Source organism: Melanerpes formicivorus, unplaced genomic scaffold (genome assembly GCF_026170545.1).
Source record: "Melanerpes formicivorus ecotype bairdi unplaced genomic scaffold, bMelFor1.0.p_v2 SCAF_684, whole genome shotgun sequence".
NCBI lineage: Eukaryota > Metazoa > Chordata > Aves > Piciformes > Picidae > Melanerpes > Melanerpes formicivorus.
In genome coordinates, this window is record NW_027143036.1 from 5,801 (window position 1) to 27,141 (window position 21,341).

The following is a 21,341-nucleotide window of genomic DNA, read 5'->3' on the forward strand; positions in this document are numbered from 1 at the left end:
CCATGGAGCGCCTTCTCCATGAGGCTCCTTCTCCATGGAGCTCCTTCTCCATAGAGCTCCTTCTCCATGAGGCTCCTTCTCCATGGAGCTCCTTCTCCATGGAGCTCCTTCTCCATAGAGCTCCTTCTCCATGAGGCTCCTTCTCCATGGAGCTTCTTCTCCATAGAGCTCCTTCTCCATAGAGCTCCTTCTCCATGAGGCTCCTTCTCCATGGAGCTCCTTCTCCATGAGGCTCCTTCTCCATGAGGCTCCTTCACCATGGAGCTCTTTCCCCATGGAGCTCCTTCTCCATGAAGCTCCTTCTCCATGGAGCTCCTTCTCCATTGAGCTCCCTCCCCATGAGACTCCATCTCCATGGAGCTCTTCCTCCATGGATCCTCCATCCTCATGAAGCTCCTTCTCCATTGAGCTCCTTCTCCATGCAGCTCCTCCATAGATCTCCATCCTCATGAGGCTCCTTCTCCATGGAGCTTTCTCCATGGAACTCCTTCTCCAGGGAGCTCCTCCAAGAAGCTCCTCCATGGTTCTCCATCTCCATGGGTCTCCACCTCCATGGACCTCCTTCTCCATGGACCTCCTTCTCCATGGACCTCCTTCTCCATGGACCTCCACCCTCTTGAACCTCCTTCTGCATGCAGCTCCTTCTCCATCCCTTCCTCCCCCAGCTTGGAGCTGACCTCCTCCTGCAGATCCCTGCACCTAGGGCCCTGCAGACCCTCCTGAAGCTCTCCTGGGGCCACTTCTGGAGCTTCTCCACACCCCCCTGCATCTGCCCCTGCCCCTCCAGCCTGCTGGGACCCCACCTCCCCCTCCCCAACCTCCACCAGACAGCTCCAGAGGGGAGATGCGGAGGTGGCCACCACCCAATCTTGCTTGTGAGGCACCCAGGGGGGTTTGGCCCCCAGCTGGGGGTCTTCTCCTCCTCTTCCTCCCCTCCCCCCCTCCCCCCCATTTCTGGCCAGGGCTTTGGTACCTTTTTGGGGGCCACAGGGGTCTTGGGGCTCCTGCTTCTGCCTCTCCTTCTCCTGCACCCCCGGCGGGGTCGGGGTCGGCTCCGGGGGGTCTGATGACCGCGCGGCCTCCCTCCAGCGGCTTCAGCTCCGGCCCTGAGACAGGAGAACTGCTCCAGAGCCTGCTGGGGCCTCCACAAGGCCTCACTCAGAGGCTGCTGAGGTCCCCCAGAGGAAGCCAGGGCAAGGAGGAACCAGCCAGGAGGTCTCAACCTCTCAGAGGTGGTTAGGACCCTCCAGAAGACCTCAGTTAGAGGCTGCTGAGATCCTCCAGGAGACCTCAGAGGCTGCTGGGATCCTCCAGGAGACCTCAGTTAGAGGCTGCTGAGATCCTCCAGAAGACCTCAGAGGCTGCTGGGATCCTCCAGGAGACCTCAGAGGCTGCTGAGATCCTCTAGAAGACCTCAGAGGCTCTTGGGACCCTCCAGAAGGCCTCAGTCAGAGGCTGCTGAGGTCCTCCAGAGGGAAGCCAGGGCAAGGAGGCACTAGCCAGGAGGTCTCAACCTCTCAGAGGTGGTTAGGACCCTCCAGAAGACCTCAGTTAGAGGTTTGCTGGGATCCTCCAGGAGACCTCAGAGGCTGCTGGGATCCTCCAGGAGACCTCAGAGGCTGCTGGGATCCTCCAGGAGACCTCACTCAGAGGCTGCTGAGGGCCCCCAGAGGAAGCCAGGCCAAGGAGGAACCAGCCAGGAGGTCTCAACCACTTAAGAGGTTGTTAGGACCCTCCAGAAGACCTCAGTCAGAGGCTGCTGGGATCCTCCAGGAGACCTCAGAGGCTGCTGAGATCCTCCAGGAGACCTCAGAGGCTGCTGAGATCCTCCAGGAGGCCTCACTCAGAGGCTGCTGAGGTCCCCCAGAGGAACCCAGGGCAAGGAGGGCACCAGCCAGGAGGTCTCAACCTCTCAGAGGTGGTTAGGACCCTCCAGAAGACCTCAGTCAGAGGCTGCTGGGATCCTCCAGGAGACCTCAGAGGCCTGCTGAGATCCTCTAGAAGACCTCAGAGGCTCTTGGGACCCTCCAGAAGGCCTCAGTCAGAGGCTGCTGAGGTCCCCCAGAGGAAGCCAGGGCAAGGAGGGCACCAGCCAGGAGGTCTCAACCACTTAAGAGGTTGTTAGGACCCTCCAGAAGACCTCAGTCAGAGGCTGCTGAGATCCTCCAGGAGACCTCAGAGGCTGCTGGGATCCTCCAGGAGACCTCACTCAGAGGCTGCTGAGGTCCCCCAGAGGAAGCCAGGGCAAGGAGGGCACCAGCCAGGAGGTCTCAACCACTCAGAGGTGGTTAGGACCCTCCAGAAGACCTCAGTTAGAGGCTGATGAGATCCTCCAGAAGACCTCAGAGGCTGTTGGAATCCTCCAGGAGACCTCAGTTAGAGGCTGCTGAGATCCTCCAGGAGACCTCAGAGGCTGCTGAGATCCTCCAGGAGACCTCACTCAGAGGCTGCTGAGGTCCCCCAGAGGAAGCCAGGGCAAGGAGGAACCAGCCAGGAGGTCTCAACCACTCAGAGGTGGTTAGGACCCTCCAGAAGACCTCAGTTAGAGGCTGCTGGGATCCTCCAGGAGACCTCAGAGGCTGCTGAGATCCTCCAGAAGACCTCAGAGGCTCTTGGGACCCTCCAGGAGACCTCACTCAGAAGCTGCTGAGGTCCCCCCAGAGGGAAGCCAGGGCAAGGAGGAACCAGCCAGGAGGTCTCAACCTCTCAGAGGTGGTTAGGACCCTCCAGAAGACCTCAGTCAGAGGGCTGCTGGGGATCCTCCAGAAGACCTCAGAGGCTGTTGGAATCCTCCAGGAGACCTCAGAGGCTGCTGGGATCCTCCAGAAGACCTCAGTTAGAGGCTGCTGGGATCCTCCAGAAGACCTCAGAGGCTGTTGGGATCCTCCAGAGACCTCAGAGGCTGCTGGGATCCTCCAGAAGACCTCAGTTAGAGGCTGCTGGGATCCTCCAGAAGACCTCAGAGGCTCTTGGGACCCTCCAGAAGGCCTCAGTCAGAGGCTGCTGAGGTCCCCCAGAGGAAGCCAGGGCAAGGAGGAACCAGCCAGGAGGTCTCAACCACTTAAGAGGTTGTTAGGACCCTCCAGAAGACCTCAGTCAGAGGCTGCTGGGATCCTCCAGAAGACCTCAGAGGCTGCTGGGATCCTCCAGGAGACCTCAGAGGCTGCTGGGATCCTCCAGAAGACCTCAAAGGCTGCTGAGATCCTCCAGGAGACCTCAGAGGCTCTTGGGACCCTCCAGGAGACCTCACTCAGAGGCTGCTGAGGTCCCCCAGAGGAAGCCAGGGCAAGGAGGCACCAGCCAGGAGGTCTCAACCACTTAAGAGGTTGTTAGGACCCTCCAGAAGACCTCAGTGTGGTTCTCCACCACCACCATGGTGCCCATGGGGGCCCATGCTGCCCCTTATTACCCCTTGCTGCCCCTTATTGCCCCTTATTGTCCCTTAATTGCCCTTGCTGCCCCTTATTGCCCCTTTCCGCCCCTTATTGCCCCTTATTGTCCCTTAATTGCCCTTGCTGCCCCTTATTACCCCTTGCTGCCCCTTATTGCCTATTGCTGCCCCTTATTGTCCCTTAATTGCCCTTGCTGCTCCTCACTTGCCCTTGCTGCCCCTTATTACCCCCTGCTGCCCCTTATTGCCCCTTGCTGCCCCTTATTGCCCCTTAATTGCCCTTGCTGCCCCTCACTTGCCCTTGCTGCCCCTTATTACCCCCTGCTGCCCCTTATTGCCCCTTAATTGCCCTTATTGCCCCTTATTGACCTTTGCTGCCCCTTATTTGCCCTTGCTGCCCCTTATACCTCCTGCTGCCCCTTACTTGCCCTTGCTGCCCCTTATTACCCCCCTGCTGCCCCTTATTTACCCTTACTGGCCCTTATTACCCCTTATCGCCCCTTGCTGCCCCTTATTAGGCCTTGCTGCCCCTTGCTACCCCTTGCTGCCCCTTATTGCCCCTTGCTATCCCTTATTTGCCCTTGCTACCCCTTATTGCCCCTTGCTGCCCCTTATTACCTCTTGCTGCCCCTTATTGCCCCTTGCTGCCCCTTATTGACTCTTACTGCCCCTTATTACCCCTTACTTGCCCTTCCTGCCCCTTATTGCCCCCTTATTGACTCTTACTGCCCCTTATTACCCCTTACTTGCCCTTCCTGCCCCTTATTGCCCCTTACTGCCCCTTATTACCCCTTACTTGCCCTTCCTGCCCCTTATTACCCCTTGCTGCCCCTTATTTGCCCTTGCTGCCACTTATTGCCCCTTATTGTCCCTTAATTGCCCTTGCTGCCCCTTATTTGCCCTTGCTGCCCCTTATTGCCCCTTGCTACCCCTTATTACCCCTTGCTGCCCCCTTATTTGCCCTTGCTGCCCCTTATTGCCCCTTGCTACCCCTTATTGTCCCTTGCTGCCCCTTATTGCCCCTTTCTGCCCCTTATTAGGCCTTGCTGCCCCTTATTTGCCCTTGCTGCCCCTTATTGCCCCCTGCTGCCCCTTATTACCCCTTGCTGCCCCTTACTTGCCCTTGCTGCCCCTTATTGCCCCTTGCTACCCCTTATTACCCCTTGCTGCCCCTTATTTGCCCTTGCTGCCCCTTATTGCCCCTTGCTACCCCTTATTGTCCCTTGCTGCCCCTTATTGCCCCTTTCTGCCCCTTATTAGGCCTTGCTGCCCCCTTATTTGCCCTTGCTGCCCCTTATTGCCCCTGCTGCCCCTTATTACCCCTTGCTGCCCCTTACTTGCCCTTGCTGCCCCTTATTACCCCCTGCTGCCCCTTATTTACCCTTACTGGCCCTTATTACCCCTTATTGCCCCTTGCTGCCCCTTATTAGGCCTTGCTGCCCCTTCCTGCCCTTTTTTGCCCCTTCTTACCCCTTGCTGCCCCTTCTAAACCCTTGCTGCCCCTTATTACCCCTTCCTGCCCCTTATTGCATCTTCCTGCCCCTAGTTGCCCCTTCCTGCCTTTTTGCCCCTTCTTACCCCTTGCTGCCCCTTCTTACCCCCTGCTGCCCCTAATTGCCCCTTCCTACCCCTTATTGCCTCTTGCTGCCCCCTAATTGCCCCTTCCTGCCCCTTATTGCCTCTTGCTGCCCCTAATTGCCCCTTCCTGCTCCTTATTGCCTCTTGCTGCCCCTAGTTGCCCCTTCCTGCCCCTTATTGCCCCTTCCTGCCCCTTATTACCTCTTGCTACCCCTTTTTACCCCTTCCTGCCCTTTATTGCCCCTTGCTGCCCCGTAATGCCCCTAGTTGCCCCTTCCTGCCCCTAGTTGCCTCTTGCTGCCCCTTATTACCCCTTGCTGCCCCTTCTTACACCCTGCTGCCCCTTATTGCCCCTTCCTGCCTCTAGTTGCCCCTTCCTGCCCCTTATTACCCCCTAGTTGCCCCCTTCCTGCCCCTTATTTGCCCCTTGCTGCCCCTTATTACCTCTTGCTGCCCTTTCCTGCCCTTTATTGCCCCCTTGCTGTCTCTTAATGCCCCTAGTTGCCCCTTGCTGCCCCTTATTGACCCTTAGTACCCCTTAATGCCCCTTCTTACCCCTTCCTGCCCCTAGTTGCCCCCTTCCTACCCCTTGCTGCCCCTTATTTGCCCCTTGCTGCCCCTTAGTACCCCTAGTTGCCCCTTCCTGCCCTTTTTTGCCCCGTTCTTACCCCTTGCTGCCCCTTATTACCCCTTGCTGCCCCCTTATTTGCCCCTTCCAGCCCCTTAATTGCCCCTAGTTGCCCCTTTCTGCCCTTTTTTGCCTCTTCTTACCCCTTGCTGCCCCTTATTGCCCCTTCCTGGCCCCTTATTACCTCTTGCTGCCCCTTATTTGCCCCTTGCTGCCCTTTATTGCCCCTTGCTGTCCCTTAATGCCCCTAGTTTGCCCCTTGCTGCCCCTTAGTACCCCTTGCTGCCCCTTCCTGCCCCTAGTTGCCCCTTCCCTGCCCCCTTCTTACCCCTTGCTGCCCCTTCCTGCCCTTTATTTGCCCTTCCTGCCCCTTATTACCCCTTGCTGCCCCTACTTGCCCCTTCTTACCCCTTGCTGCCCCTTCTTACCCCTTTCTGCCCCTTATTGACCCTTAATGCCCCTTATTACCCCTACTTGCCCCTTCCTGCCCTTTATTACCTCTTGCTGCCCCTTCTTACCCCTTCCCGCCCCTAGTTGCCCCCTTCCTGCCCCTTATTGACCCTTAATGCCCCTTATTTGCCCCTTGCTGCCCCTTATTACCCCTTGCTGCCCCTTATTACACCCTGCTGCCCCTTATTGCCCCTTCCTGCCCCTTAATGCCCCTTCTTACCCCTTGCTGCCCCTTCCTGCCTCTAGTTGCCCCTTCCTGCCCCTTATTACCCCCTGCTGCCCCTTCCTGCCCCTTATTTGCCCCTTCTTACCCCTTGCTGCTCCTTCTTACCCCTTGCTGCCCCTTCTCACCCCTTGCTGCCCCCTTCCTGCCTCTAGTTGCCCCCTTCCTACCCCTTGCTGCCCCTTATTTGCCCCTTGCTGCCCCTTCCTACCCCTAGTTGCCCCTTCCTGCCCTTTTTTGCCCCTTCTTACCCCCTTCCTGCCCCTTCTTGCCCCTTGCTGCCCCTTCCTGCCTCTAGTTGCCCCTTCCTACCCCTAGTTGCCCCTTCCTGCCCTTTTTTTGCCCCTTCTTACCCCTTCCTGCCCCTTCTTGCCCCTTGCTGCCCCTTCCTGCCTCTAGTTGCCCCTTCCTCCCCTTTTTTGCCCCTTCTTACCCCTTCCTGCCCCTTATTACCTCTTGCTGCCCCTTCTTACCCCTTCCTGCCCCTTTTTACCCCTTCCTGCCCCTAGTTGCCCCCTGCTGCCCCTTCTTACCCCCTTCTTACCCCTTGCTGCCCCTTCTTATCCCTTCCTGCCCCTTATTACCTCTTGCTGCCTTTTATTTGCCCCTTGCTGCCCCTTCCTGCCTCTAGTTGCCCCTTCCTGCCCTTTATTTGCCCTTCCTGCCCCTTCTTCCCCCCTTGCTGCCCCTTCTTACCCCCTTGCTGCTCCTTCTTACCCCTTGCTGCCCCTTCCTGCCCTTTATTACCCCTTGCTGCCCCTTCTTACCCTTGCTGCCCCCTTATTGCCCCTTCCTACCCCTAGTTGCCCCTTCCTGCCCTTTTTTGCCCCTTATTACCCCTTGCTGCCCCTTATTACCCCTTATTACCCCTTCCTGCCTCTAGTTGCCCCTTCCTGCCCTTTTTCTTACCCTTCTTACCCCTTGCTGCCCCTTCCTGCCCCTTATTACCTCTTGCTACCCCTTATTTGCCCCTTGCTGCTCCTTATTACCCCTTGCTGCCCCTTCCTACCCCTAGTTGCCCCTTCCTGCCCCTTTTTTGCCCCTTCTTACCCCTTGCTGCCCCTTATTTGCCCCTTCCTACCCCTAGTTGCCCCTTCCTGCCCTTTTTTGCCCTTTCTTACCCCTTGCTGCCCCTTCTTACCCCCTGCTGCCCCTAGTTGCCCCTTCCTGCCCCTTATTGCCTCTTGCTGCCCCTAGTTGCCCCTTCCTGCCCTTTATTACCTCTTGCTGCCCCTTATTTGCCCCTTATTGCCCCCTTCCTGCCCCTAGTTGCCCCTTCCTGCCCTTTTTCTTACCCTTCTTACCCCTTGCTGCCCCTTATTGCCCCTTCCTACCCCTAGTTGCCCCTTCCTGCCCCTTTTTTGCCCCTTCTTACCCCTTGCTGCCCCTTATTGCCCCTTCCTACCCCTAGTTGCCCCTTCCTGCCCTTTTTCTTACCCTTCTTACCCCTTGCTGCCCCTTTTTTACCCCTTCCTGCCCCTTTTTTGCCCCTTCTTACCCCTTGCTGCCCCTTATTGCCCCTTCCTGCCTCTAGTTGCCCCTTCCTGCCCTTTTTCTTACCCTTCTTACCCCTTGCTGCCCCTTATTGCCCCTTCCTACCCCTAGTTGCCCCTTCCTGCCCTTTTTTGCCCCTTCTTACCCCTTGCTGCCCCTTATTGCCCCTTCCTACCCCTAGTTGCCCCTCTTCCTGCCCTTTTTCTTACCCTTCTTACCCCTTGCTGCCCCCTTATTGCCCCTTCCTACCCCTAGTTGCCCCTTCCTGCCCCTTATTTGCCCCTTCTTACCCCTTGCTGCCCCTTTTTTCCCCCTTGCTGCCCCTTATTACCCCTTCCTGCCTCTAGTTGCCCCTCCCTGCCCTTTATTGCCCCTTCTTACCCCTTGCTGCCCCTTATTGCCCCTTCCTGCCTCTAGTTGCCCCTTCCTGCCCTTTATTGCCCCTTCTTACCCCTTGCTGCCCCTTATTGCCCCTTCCTACCCCTAGTTGCCCCTTCCTGCCCTTTATTGCCCCTTCTTACCCCTTGCTGCCCCTTATTGCCCCTTCCTGCCTCTAGTTGCCCCTTCCTGCCCTTTTTCTTACCCTTCTTACCCCCTTGCTGCCCCTTCTTACCCCTTGCTGCCCCTTCTTGCCCCTTCCTACCCCTAGTTGCCCCTTCCTGCCATTTTTTGCCCCTTCTTACCCCTTGCTGCTCCTTCTTACCCCTTCTTACCCCCTGCTGCCCCTTATTGCCCCTTCCTGCCTCTAGTTGCCCCTTCCTGCCCTTTTCTGCCCCTTCCTGCCCCTTATTTGCCCCTTCTTACCCCTTGCTGCCCCTTCCCACCCCTTATTTGCCCCTTCTCACCCCTTGCTGCCCCTTCCTGCCTCTAGTTGCCCCTTCCTGCCCTTTTCTGCCCCTCCCTGCCCTTTTTTGCCCCTTCCCACCCCCTGCTGCCCCTTATTTGCCCCCCTCCCCCCCGGGCCGCACTCACGCTGGGGGGGCAGGTGCTGGGCAGCCTTGGGGCCGTCGGGGTGCTTGGGGGGAGGCTCCTGGCGCAGGGGGGGGCTGAAGGCCTCGCCGCGCATCGCCGCCGCCCCGCCGGCAGCTTCTCCTCCTTGGCCGCCAGGGCCGGCGGCGCCGCCGCGCGCAGCTCCTGCGGGGGGGGGGGGCGGGGCAGGGGGGGCGGGGCCTCAGGGGCTGCTCCGCCCCCTCCCCCCCCGGGCCCCGCCCCCCTCCCCACCTCCCAAACCCCACCCCCCACCCACCCAAGACCCTCCCCCCCCCCAAACCCTCACCTCCCACCCCCAGCTCCCAAGCCGGAGAGCTCCTGCAGGGAGTGCTGCCCCCTGCTGGCCATTACTGCCCCCTGCTGGCCACTGAAGGCCCTTTGGTGGCCATTGGGAGCCACTGAAGGCCCTTTGGTGGCCATTGGGAGCCACTGCTGGCCATTACTGCCCCCTGCTGGCCACTGCTGGACCCTGAAGGCCCTTTGGTGGCCATTGGGAGCCACTGGTGGCTCCTTGGTGGCCCCCTGGTGGCCATTGGTGGCCCCTGGTGGCCCTTTGGTGGACCCTGAAGGCCCTTTGGTGGACCCTGAAGGCCCTTTGGGAGCCCCTGGTGGCCCTTTGGTAGCCTCTAGTGGCCATTGGTGGACCCTGAAGGCCCTTTGGTGGCCACTGGTGGCTCCTTGGTGGCCACTGAAGGCCATTGGTGGACCCTGAAGGCCCTTTGGGAGCCCCTGGTGGCTCCTTGGTGGCCACTGGTGGACCCTGAAGGCCCTTTGGTGGCCCCTGGTGGCCCTTTGGTGGCCCCTGGTGGCTCCTTGGTGGCCCCTGAAGGCCCTTTGGTGGCCATTGGTAGCCACTGGTGGCTCCTTGGTGGCCCCTGAAGGCCCTTTGGGAGCCCCTGGTGGCCCTTTGCAGCCCTTTGGTGGCTCCTGGTAGCCCCTGAAGGCCCTTTGGTGGCCATTGGTAGCCATTGGTGGCTCCTTGGGGGCCACTGAAGGCCCTTTGGTGGCCCCTGGTGGGCCTTGGGTTGCCCCTGGTGGCCCTTTGGTGGCCCCTGGTGGCTCCTTGGTGGCCACTGAAGGCCCTTTGGTGGCCCCTGGTGGCCCTTTGGTGGCCACTGAAGGCCCTTTGGTGGCCACTGGTAGCCACTGGTGGCTCCTTGGTGGCCACTGAAGGCCCTTTGGTGGCCATTGGTAGCCACTGGTGGACCCTGAAGGCCCTTTGGTGGCCACTGGTGGCCCTTGGCAGCCCTCTGGTAGCCACTGATGGACCTTGAAGGCCCTTTGGTGGCCATTGGTGGCTCTTGGTGGCCACTGGTGGCCCTTTGGTGGCCCCTGATGGCCATTGGTGGCCCATTGGTAGCCACTGGTGGCTCCTTGGTGGCCACTGAAGGCCCTTTGGTGGCCATTGGTGGCCTTTGGCAGCCCTCTGATAGCCACTGGTGGGCCTTTGGTGGCCCCTGGTGGCCCTTTGGTGGCCACTGAAGGCCCTTTGGTGGACCCTGAAGGCCCTTTGGTGGCCATTGGTAGCCCCTGCTGGCTCTTGGTGGCCCTTTGGTAGCCACTGGTGGCCCTTTGGTGGCCCCTGGTGGCCTCTTGCTGGCCACTGGTGAGTCTTGCTTGCCCCTGGTGGCTCTTGGTGGCCACTGAAGGCCCTTTAGTGACCCCTGGTGGCCCTTTGGTAGCCACTGGTGGCCCTTTGGTGGCCCCTGGTGGCCCTTTGGTGGCCCCTAGTAGCTCCTTGGTGGCCACTGAAGGCCATTGGTGGACCCTGAAGGCCCTTTGGTGGCCATTGGTAGCCACTGGTGGCCCTTTGGTGGCCCCTGGTGGCCTCTTGCTGGCCACTGCTGGACCCTGAAGGCCCTTTGGTGGCCATTGGTAGCCACTGCTGGCTCTTGGTGGCCCCTGATGGCCCTTGGTGGCCCCTGGTGGGCTCTTGGTGCCCCTTTGGTGGCCCCTGGTGGGCCTTGGTACCCCTTTGGTGGCCAGTGGTAGGCTCTTGGTGGCCCCTGGTGGCCCTTGGCAGCCCACTGGTAGCCCCTGGTGGCCATTGGTGGCCCATTGGTGGCCACTGGTGGGTCTTGGTGGCCCCTGGTGGCCCTTGGTGGCCACTGCTGCCCCTTGCTGGCCCTTGGTGGCCACTGCTGCCCCTTGCTGGCCCTTGGTGGCCACTGCTGGCCCTTGCTGGCCACTGCTGGCCCTTGGTGGCCTTTGCTTGCCCTTGGTGGCCACTGCTGCCCCTTGGTGGCCACTGCTGCCCCTTGCTGGCCCTTGGTGGCCACTGCTGGCCCTTGGTAGCCACTGCTGGCCCTTGGTGGCCACTGCTGGCCCTTGGTGGCCACTGCTGGCCCTTGGTAGCCACTGCTGGCCCTTGGTGGCCACTGCTGGCCCTTGGTGGCCACTGCTGCCCCTTGGTAGCCACTGCTGGCCCTTGGTGGCCACTGCTGGCCCTTGCTGGCCACTGCTGCCCCTTGCTGGCCACTGCTGCCCCTTGCTGGCCCTTGGTGGCCACTGCTGGCCCTTGGTGGCCACTGCTGACCCTTGCTGGCCACTGCTGGCCCTTGGTGACCCTTAGTGGCCACTGCTGGCCCTTGCTGGCCACTGCTGCCCCTTGCTGACCCTTGCTGGCCACTGCTGAACCTTGGTGGCCACAGCTGGCCCTTGTTGAACCTTGCTGGGCATTGCTGGCCCTTGGTAGCCAATGCTGGCCCTGGGTGGCCACTGCTGGCCCTCAGTAGCCACTGCTGGCCCTGGGTGGCCACTGCTGGCCCTTGGTAGCCACTGCTGCCTCTTGCTGGCCCTTGGTGGCCACTGCTGGGCATTGCTGACCCTTGCTGGCCCTTGGTGGCCACTGCTGGGCATTGCTGACCCTTGCTAGCCCTTGGTGGCCACCTCTGGCCCCTGCTAGCCCTTGGTGGCCACCTCTGGCCCCTGCTAGCCCTTGGTGGCCACTGCTGGCCCTTGTTGAACCTTGCTGGGCATTGCTGACCCTTGCTGGGCATCGATTGGCATTGGTGGCCCTGGGTGGCCCCTGCTGGCCCTTGGTGGCCACTGCTGACCCTTGCTGGCCCTTGGTAGCCACTGCTGGACCTTAGTAGCCACTGCTGCCCCTTGATGGCCCTTGGTAGCCACTGCTGGCCCTGGGTGGCCACTGCTGCCCCTTGCTGGCCCTTGGTGGCCACTGATGGACCTTGGTAGCCACTGATGCCCCTTGCTGGCCCTTGCTGGCCCTTGCTGACCCTTGCTGGCCACTGCTAGCCCTTGGTGGCCACTGCTGACTCTTGCTGCCACTTGGTGGCCACTGCTGCCCCTTCATGGCCCTTGCTGGCCACTTCTGGCCCTTGCTGACCCTTGCTGGCCACTGCTGAACCTTGGTGGCCACAGCTGGCCCTTGTTGAACCTTGCTGGGCATTGCTGGCCCTTGGTAGCCAATGCTGGCCCTGGGTGGCCCCTGCTGGCCCTTGCTGTCCACTGCTGACCCTTGCTGGCCACTTCTGGCCCTTGCTGGCCACTGCTGACCCTTGCTGGCCACTTCTGGCCACTGCTGCCCCTTGCTGGCCCTTGGTGACCACTGCTGGCCCTTGCTGGCCACTGCTGCCCCCCTGGTGGCCACTGCTGCCCCTTCATGGCCCTTGCTGGGCATTACTGGCCCTTGCTGGCCCTTTGGTGACCCTTGCTGGCCCCTGCTGACCCTTGCTGGCCCTTGGTGGCCCCTGCTGGCCCTTGGTGGCCACTGCTGCCCCTTGCTGGCCCTTGGTGACCACTGCTGACCCTTGGTGGCCACTGCTGGCCCTTGGTAGCCACTGCTGGCCCTGGGTGGCCACAGCTGGCCCTCGGTGGCCACTGCTGCCCCTTCATGGCCCTTGGTGGCCCCTGCTGGGCATTGCTGACCCTTGCTGGCCCTTGGTGGCCACCTCTGGCCCCTGCTAGCCCTTGGTGGCCACTGCTGGCCCTTGTTGAACCTTGCTGGCCACTGCTGGCCCTTGCTGGGCATTGATGACCCTTGCTGGCCCTTGGTGGCCATTGGTGGCCACTGCTGGCCCTGGGTGGCCCTTGCTGGGCATTGCTGGGCATTGGTGGCCCTTGGTGGCCACTGCTGGCCCTTAGTAGCCACTGCTGCCCCTTCATGGCCCTTGCTGGGCACTGCTGGCCCTTGCTGGCCCTTGCTGGCCACTGCTGCCCCTTGCTGGCCACTGCTGACCCTTGCTGGCCCTTGGTGGCCACTGCTGGCCCTTAGTAGCCACTGCTGCCCCTTCATGGCCCTTGCTGGGCACTGCTGGCCCTTGCTGGCCCTTGCTGGCCCTTGGTGGCCACTGCTGCCCCTTGCTGGCCACTGCTGACCCTTGCTGGCCCTTGGTGGCCACTGCTGCCCCTTGCTGGCCACTGATGTCCCTTACTGGCCCTTGGTGGCCACTGCTGCCCCTTGCTGGCCCTTGGTGGCCACTGCTGACCCTTGCTGGCCCTTGGTGGCCACTGCTGCCCCTTGCTGCCCCCTGGTGGCCACTGCTGGTCCTTGGTGCCCCTTGCTGGGCATCGATTGGCATTGGTGGCCCCTGCTGGGCATTGATGACCCTTGCTGGCCCTGGGTGGCCACTGCTGGCCCTGGGTGGCCACCTCTGGCCCCTGGTTACCTGTTTCTTGGGCTGGAGGCTTTGCTGGGGGGGCGACTGGTGGACCAGAGCCTGGAACTGCGGCATCTGTGGGGAATGCATCATGAGAGGGGAAGGAGCTTCCCTCAGGTGACCTGGGGACAAGGGGGGGAGGGGGGGGGAGGGGGGGCAAGAGGTCAGTACAAGCCCTTGGCACCGCCCAGCCCCGCCCCGGCCCCGCCCCGGCCCCGCCCCAGGCCCCCACAGCCCAGCCCCGAGGAGCGCCGCGGGAGGGAGGGCCTGGATGGAGCTGCTCAGAGGGGTTGGGAGGCTCCAAGCCTCAGCTGCCTGAGCCCCTCCTGGGCTGGAGGTCAGCTCCTGAGGCCCTTCAGACCCTCAAGGCCTTGAGATGCTCCAAGCCTGAGCTCCTTGAGCTGCTCCCAGACCTCAGACCCTCAAGGCCTTGAGATGCTCCAAGCCTGAGCTCTTTGAGCTCCTCCAAGGTTGGAGGTCAGCTCCTGAGACCCTTCAGACCCCCAAGACCTTGAGATGCTCCAAGCCTGAACTCCTTGAGCTCCTCCAAGGTTGGAGGTCCTCAAGGTTGGAGGTCCAAGGCTGGAGGTCAGCTCCTGAGACCCTTCAGACCCTCAGGACCTTGAGATGCTCCAAGCCTGAGCTCCTTGAGCTCCTCCCAGGCTGGAGGTCAGCTCCCGAGGCCCTTCAGACCCTCAAGGCCTTGAGATGCTCCAAACCTGAGCTCCTTGAGCTCCTCCCAGGCTGCAGGTCAGCTCCTGAGACCCTCAAGTCCTTGAGATGCCCCAAACCTGAGCTCCTTGAGCTCCTCCCAGGCTGGAGGTCCAAGGTTGGAGGTCTCAGACCCTTGAGCCCCTCAAGACCTTGAGATGCTCCAAGCCTGAGCTCCCTGAGCTCCTCCCAGGCTGGAGGTCAGCTCCTGAGGCCCTTCAGACCCTCAAGGCCTTGAGATGCTCCAAGCCTGAGCTCCTTGAGCTGCTCCAAGGTTGTAGGTCCAAGGTTGGAGGTCTCAGACCCTTGAGCCCCTCAAGACCTTGAGATGCTCCAAGCCTGAGCTCCTTGAGCTCCTCCCAGGCTGAAGGTCCAAGGTTGGAGGTCTCAGACCCTTGAGACCCTCAAGACCTTGAGGTGCTCCAAGCCTGAGCTCCCTGAGCCCCTCCTGGGCTGGAGGTCAGCTCCTGAGGCCCTCAGGACTTTGAGATGCTCCAAGCCTGAGCTCCTTGAGCTGCTCCAAGGTTGGAGGTCCAAGGTTGGAGGTCTCAGACCCTTGAGCCCCTCAAGACCTTGAGATGCTCCAAGCCTGAGCTCCTTGAGGTCCTCCAAGGTTAGAGGTCAGCTCCTGAGGCCCTTGAGAGCCTCAAGGCCTTGAGAAGCTCCAAACCTGAGCTCCTTGAGCTCCTCCAAGGTTGGAGGTCAGCTCCTGAGGCCCTTCAGACCCTCAGGGCCTTGAGATGCTCCAAGCCTGAGCTCCTTGAGCTGCTCCAAGGTTGGAGGTCAGCTCCTGAGGCCCTCAGGACCTTGAGATGCTCCAAGCCTGAGCTCCTTGAGCTCCTCCAAGGTTGGAGGTCCAAGGTTGGAGGTCAGCTCCTGAGACCCTCAAGGCCTTGAGATGCTCCAAGCCTGAGCTCCTTGAGCTCCTCCCAGGCTGGAGGTCAGCTCCTGAGACCCTCAAGTCCTTGAGATGCCCCAAACCTGAGCTCCTTGAACTCCTCCCAGGCTGGAGGTCCAAGGTTGGAGGTCTCAGCCCCTTGAGCCCCTCAAGACCTTGAGATGCTCCAAACCTGAGCTCCTTGAGGTCCTCCAAGGTTGGAGGTCAGCTCCTGAGGCCCTTGAGAGCCTCAAGGCCATGAGATGCTCTAAGCCTGAGCTCCTTGAGCTGCTCCAAGGCTGGAGGTCAGCTCCTGAGACCCCTGAGACCCTCAAGGCCTTGAGATGCTCCAAGCCTGAGCTCCTTGAGCTCCCTCCAAGGTTGGAGGTCTAAGGTTAGAGGTTCTCAAGGTTGCAGGTCCAAGGTTGGAGGTCCAAGGTTGGAGGCCCCAGCCCCTCGAGCCCCTCAAGACCTTGATGTGCTCCAAACCTGAGCTCCTTGAGCTCCTCCAAGGTTGGAGGTCTAAGGTTAGAGGTTCTCAAGGTTGCAGGTCCAAGGTTGGAGGTCTCAGCCCCTTGAGCCCCTCAAGACCTTGAGATGCTCCAAGCCTGAGCTCCTTGAGCTGCTCCAAGGTTGGAGGTCCAAGGTTGGAGGTCTCAGACCCTTGAGCCCCTCAAGACCTTGACATGCTCCAAACCTGAGCTCCTTGTGCTCCTCCCAGACCTCAGACCCTTAAGACCTTGAGATGCTCCAAACCTTAGCCCCTTGAGCTCCTCCAAGGCTGAAGGTCAGCTCCTGAGACCCTTCAGACCCTCAAGTCCTTGAGATGCTCCAAACCTGAGCTCCTTGAACTCCTCCAAGGTTGGAGGTCCAAGGTTGGAGGTCTCAGACCCTTGAGACCCTCAAGACCTTGAGATGCTCCAAGCCTGAGCTCCTTGAGCTCCTCCAAGTTTAGAGGTCCTCAAGGTTGGAGGTCCAAGGCTGGAAGTCAGCTCCTGAGACCTTTCAGACCCTCAGGGCCTTGAGATGCTCCAAGCCTGAGCTCCTTGAGCTGCTCCAAGGTTGGAGGTCCAAGGTTGGAGGTCTCAGACCCTTCAGACCCTCAAGGCCTTCAGATGCTCCAAGCCTGAGCTCCTTGAGCTCCTTCATGGTTGGAGGTCAACCCTGACCTCAGCCCCGCAGCCCCTTGAGCCCCTCAAGACCTTGAGCTGCTCCAAACCTGAGCTCCTTGAGCTCCTCCCAGACCTCAGACCCTTAAGACCTTAAGATGCTCTGAACCTGAGCTCCTCGAGCTCCTCCAAGGCTGGAGGTCCAAGGTTGGAGATCTTAGACCCTTGAGACCCTCAAGGCCTTGAGATGCTCCAAGCCTGAGCTCCTTGAGCTCCTCCCAGGTTGGAGGTCCAAGGTTGGAGGTCTCACACCCTTGAGACCCTCAAGACCTTGAGATAGTCTAAGCCTGAACTCCTTGAGCTTCTCCCAGCCTGGAGTCCCACCCAGACCTCAGCTCCTCAGCCCCTTGAGCCCCTCAAGACCTTGAGATGCTCCAAACCTGAGCTCCTTGAGCTGCTTCAAGGTTGGAGGTCCTCAAAGTTGAAGGTCCAAGGCTGGAGGTCAGATCCTGAGACCCTCGAGACCCTCAAGGCCTTGAGATTCTCCAAGCCTGAGCTCCTTGAGCTCCTCCAAGGTTGGAAGCCCTCAAACACTTGAGACCCTCAGCCCCTTGAGACCCTCAAGACATTGAGATGCTCCAAACCTGAGCCCCTTGAGCTCCTCCAAGGTTGGAGGCCAACCTAAATCTCAGCTCCTCAGACCCTTGAGACCCTCAAGACATTGAGATGCTCCAAGCCTTAGCCCCTTGAGCTCCTCCAAGGTTGGAGATCAGCTCCTGAGACCCTTCAGACCCTCAAGGCCTTGAGATGCTCCAAGCCTGAGCTCCTTGAGCTATTCTAAGGTTGGAGGTCCAAGCTTGGAGGCCCCAGCCCCTTGAGACCCTCAAGACCTTGACATGCTCCAAACCTGAGCTCCTTGAGCTGCTCCCAGACCTCAGACCCTTAAGACCTTGAGATGCTCTGAACCTGAGCTCCTTGAGCTCCTCCAAGGTTGGAGGCCCACGGTTGGAGGTCTCAGACCCTGGAGCCCCTAAAGGCCATGAGATGCTCCAAACCTCAACTGCTTTAGGTCCTCAAAGGTTTCAGGACCTCAAGGTTGGAGGTCTCAGGCCCTTGAGACCCTCAAGGCCTTGAGATGCTCCAAGCCTGAGCTCCTTGAGCTCCTCCCAGGTTGGAGGCCAGCTCCTGAGACCCTTCAGACCCTCAAGGCCTTGAGATGCTCCAAGCCTGAGCTCCTTGAGCTCCTCCAAGGTTGGAGGTCCAAGGTTAGAGGTCCTCAAGGTTGCAGGTCCGAGGTTGGAGGTCTCAGACCCTTGAGAGCCTCAAGGCCTTGAGATGCTCCAAGCCTGAGCTCCTTGAACTCCACCAAGGTTAGAGGTCCAAGGTTGGAGATCTTAGACCCTTGAGACCCTCAAGACCTTGAGATGCTCCAAGCCTGAGCTCCTTGAGCTGCTCCAAGGTTGGAGGTCCTCAAGGTTGGAGGTCCAAGGCTGGGGGTCAGCTCCTGAGACCCCTGAGACCCTCAGGACCTTGAGATGCTCCAAGCCTGAGCTCCTTGAGCCCCTCCCAGGCTGGAGGTCACCTCCTGAGACCCTTGAGACCCTCAAGGCCTTGAGATGCTCCAAGCCTGAGCTCCTTGAGCTCCTCTAAGGCTGGAGGTCCAAGCTTGGAGATCTCAGACCCTCGAGCCCCTCAAGACCTTGAGGTGCTCCAAACCTGAGCTCCTTGAGCTCCTCCAAGGTTGGAGGTCCAAGGTTAGAGGTCTCAGACCCTTGAGCCCCTCCAGACCTTGAGATGCTCCAAACCTGAGCTCCTTGAGCTCCTACAAGGTTTCAAGTCCTCAAGGTTGGAGGTCTCAGACCCTTGAGACCCTCAAGACCTTGAGCTGCTCCAAACCTGAGCTCCTTGAGCTGCTCCCAGACCTCAGACCCTTAAGACCTTGAGATGCTCTGAACCTGAGCTCCTTGAGGTCCTCCAAGGCTGAAGGTCAGCTCCTGAGACCCCTGAGACCCTCAAGGCCTTGAGATGCTCCAAGCCTGAGCTCCTTGAGCTGCTCCAAGGTTGGAGGTCCAAGGTTGGAAGTCTCAGCCCCTTGAGACCATCAAGGCCATGACATGCTCCAAGCCTGAGCTCCTTGAGTTCATCCCAGGTTGGAGGTCAACCCAGACCTCAACTCCTCAGACCCTTGAGCCCCTCAAGGCCATGAGATGCTCCAAACCTGAGCTCCTTGAGCTCCTCTAAGGTTGGAGGTCCAAGGTTGGAGGTCTCAGACCCTTGAGCCCCTCAAGACCTTGAGATGCTCCAAGCCTGAGCTCCTTGAGCTGCTTCAAGGTTGGAGGTCCTCAAAGTTGGAGGCCCAAGTCTGGAGATCAGCTCCTGAGACCCTTCAGACCTTCAGGGCCTTGAGATGCTCCAAGCCTGAGCTCCTTGAGCTCCTCCAAGGTTGGAGGTCCTCAAGGTTGGAGGTCAGCTCCTGAGACCCTTCAGACCCTCAAGGCCTTGAGATGCTCCAAACCTGAGCTCCTTGAGCTCCTCCCAGGCTGGAGGTCCTCAAGGTTGGAGGTCCAAGGTAGGAGGTCCAAGGTTGTAGGCCTCAGCCCCTCAACCCCCTCAAGCCCTTGAGCTGCTCCCACCCCCAGCTCAGTCCCCACTTACCTGCAGCCCTCCAGCCCTCCCTGTCCCCTCCACCCCTAACCCTCCCCGCCCCGGCCTCGGCGCTCACCGGCGGCGTAGGGGTCGGGCTTGTGGTGGCGCGGCGAGGGGTGGTGCTGGATGACCTGCTGGGGCTTGGCCGCCTGCGGCTGCGGCGGCGCCGCCTGGTGCTGCTGCTGCGGCTGCTGCTGCGGCTGCGGCTGCTGCGGCTGCGGCGGCGCCGGGGGAGGAGGCTGCGGTTGCGGCAGGTGAGCCGCGAAGGCCATGGGCTGCATGTGCAGGGCCCGGGGCGGCGGCGGCGGCGGCGGAGGCTGCGGCTGGGCCTGGTGCTGCAGCTGCTGCACCGCCGAGGGCGGCAGCGGAGGCTGCGGGGGAGGCTGCGGCTGCTGCGGCTGCTGCGGCTGCTGCTGCTGCGGCGGCTGGGGAGGAGGCGGCGGCGGGGGAGGAGGAGGAGGAGGAGGAGGCTGCGGCGGAGGAGGCTGCGATTGGACCTTCACTGAAGGGAGAAGAGGAGTCTGAGGTTGGACCTTCTGCAGCTGCTGCAGGTAGAGCTGCATCTGGCTGGCGCTCAGAGGCAGGCCGTGGTGAGGCGGCGGCGGAGGCGGCGGCGGCGGAGGCGGCGGCGGCTGAGGTTCTTCGTCCTCCAGGAGGACCTGGGGCGGCTGGGGCAGGGGAGGCTGCGGCAGGAGAGGCTGCGGCGGCTGGCCCAGGGCCGGGGCCACGGCCGGGGGGCGAGGGGGCTTGGGGGGCAGCGCCGCCGCGCGGTTGCTGGGCCGGGAGGGCTGCTGAGGCAGAGCGTTGTGCAAAGCTGCGGGGAGAGGGGGAGGCAAGGGGGGGGGGAGGGGGGGGTCAGCAACGGGGGGTGGTCTGCAGGGACCCCCACCTGAGACCCTCAGCAGCTCCCCCCCTCCAGAGACCCCCCCTCCACCCTCACCATCTCCCCCCCTGCGGCCCTCAGCAGCTCCCCCCAGGGACCCCCCTGAGACCCTCAGCAGCTCCCCCCCTCCAGAGACCCCCCCTCCACCCTCACCATCTCCCCCCCACCAGCCCTCAGCAGCTCCCCCCTGCAGCCTCAGCTTCTGCCCCCCAGGCACCCCCCTGCAGCCCTCAGCATCTCCCCCCCAGGGACCCCCCTGAGACCCTCAGCAGCGCCCCCCTGCAGCCCTCAGCAGCTCCCCCCAGGGACCCCCTGAGACCCACAGCAGCTCCCCCCCTGCAGCCTCAGCATCTGCCCCCCAGGGACCCCCCTGCAGCCCTCAGCAGCTCCCCCCAGGGACCCCCCTGCAGCCCTCAGCAGCTCCCCCCTGCAGCCCTCAGCAGCTCCCCCCAGGAACCCCCTGAGACCCACAGCAGCTCCCCCCTGCAGCCTCAGCATCTGCCCCCAGGGACCCCCCTGCGACCCTCAGCATCTCCCCCCTGCAGCCTCAGCTTCTGCCCCCCAGGGACCCCCCTGCAGCCCTCAGCATCTCCCCCCTGCAGCCCTCAGCAGCTCCACCCAGGGACCCCCTGAGACCCTCAGCAGCCCCCCACTGCAGCCACAGCATCTGCCCCCCAGGGACCCTCCTGTGGCCCTCAGCAGCTCCCCCCTGCAGCCTCAGCTTCTGCCCCCCAGGGACCCCCTGAGACCCTCAGCAGCTCCCCCCTGCAGCCCTCAGCATCTCCCCCCCAGGGACCCCCTGAGACCCTCAGCAGCCCCCCACTGCAGCCACAGCATCTGCCCCCCAGGGACCCCCCTGTGGCCCTCAGCAGCTCCCCCCTGCAGCCCTCAGCAGCTCCCCCCAGGGACCCCCTGAGACCCACAGCAGCTTCCCCCTGCAGCCACAGCATCTGCCCCCCAGGGACCCCCCTGCAGCCCTCAGCATCTCCCCCCTGCAGCCTCAGCTTCTGCCCCCCAGGGACCCCCCTGCAGCCCTCAGCAACTCCCCCCTGCAGCCCTCAGCAGCTCCACCCAGGGACCCCCTGAGACCCTCAGCAGCTCCCCCCTGCAGCCTCAGCTTCTGCCCCCCAGGGACCCCCTGAGACCCTCAGCAGCTCCCCCCTGCGGCCCTCAGCAGCTCCCCCCAGGGACCCCCCTGAGACCCTCAGCATCTCCCCCCCCAGGGACCTCCCTCCACCCTCACCATCTCCCCCCCAGCAGCCCTCAGCAGCTCCCCCCCAGAGACCCCCCTGAGACCCTCAGTATCTGCCCCCCAGGGACCTCCCTCCACCCTCACCATCTCCCCCCCAGGGACCCCCCTACAGCCCTCAGCAGCTCCCCCCCAGGGACCCCCTGAGACCCTCAGCAGCCCCCCACTGCAGCCACAGCATCTGCCCCCCAGGGAACACCCTGTGGCCCTCAGCATCTCCCCCCTGCAGCACTCAGCATCTCCCCCCAGGGACCCCCCTGTGGCCCTAAGCATCTCCCCCCCAGGGACCCCCTGTGGCCCTCAGCAGCTCCCCCCTGCAGCCCTCAGCATCTCCCCCCCAGGGACCTCCCTCCACCCTCACCATCTCCCCCCCTGCAGCCTCAGCATCTGCCCCCCAGGGACCCCCCCTGCGATCCTCAGCATCTCCCCCCTGCAGCCCTCAGCAGCTCCCCCCAGGGACCCCTCTGTAGCCCTCAGCAGCTCCCCCCTGCAG

At 61.9% G+C, this 21,341-nt stretch overlaps 1 protein-coding gene across 1 annotated transcript in view; it reads right to left on the reverse strand.

The window, feature by feature from the left end:
* Nucleotides 1-1,008: 1,008 nt before the first annotated feature.
* Nucleotides 1,009-21,341, reverse strand: part of LOC137460650 (bromodomain-containing protein 4-like) — a gene marked incomplete at its 5' end in the record, with an annotated part of 83,639 nt that continues 63,306 nt past the window's right edge. The window contains 4 exon segments of the mRNA XM_068170854.1: nt 1,009-1,106; nt 8,737-8,898; nt 13,383-13,495; nt 18,793-19,530. Of these exon segments, the coding sequence (XP_068026955.1) occupies nt 1,095-1,106; nt 8,737-8,898; nt 13,383-13,495; nt 18,793-19,530 (1,025 nt within the window).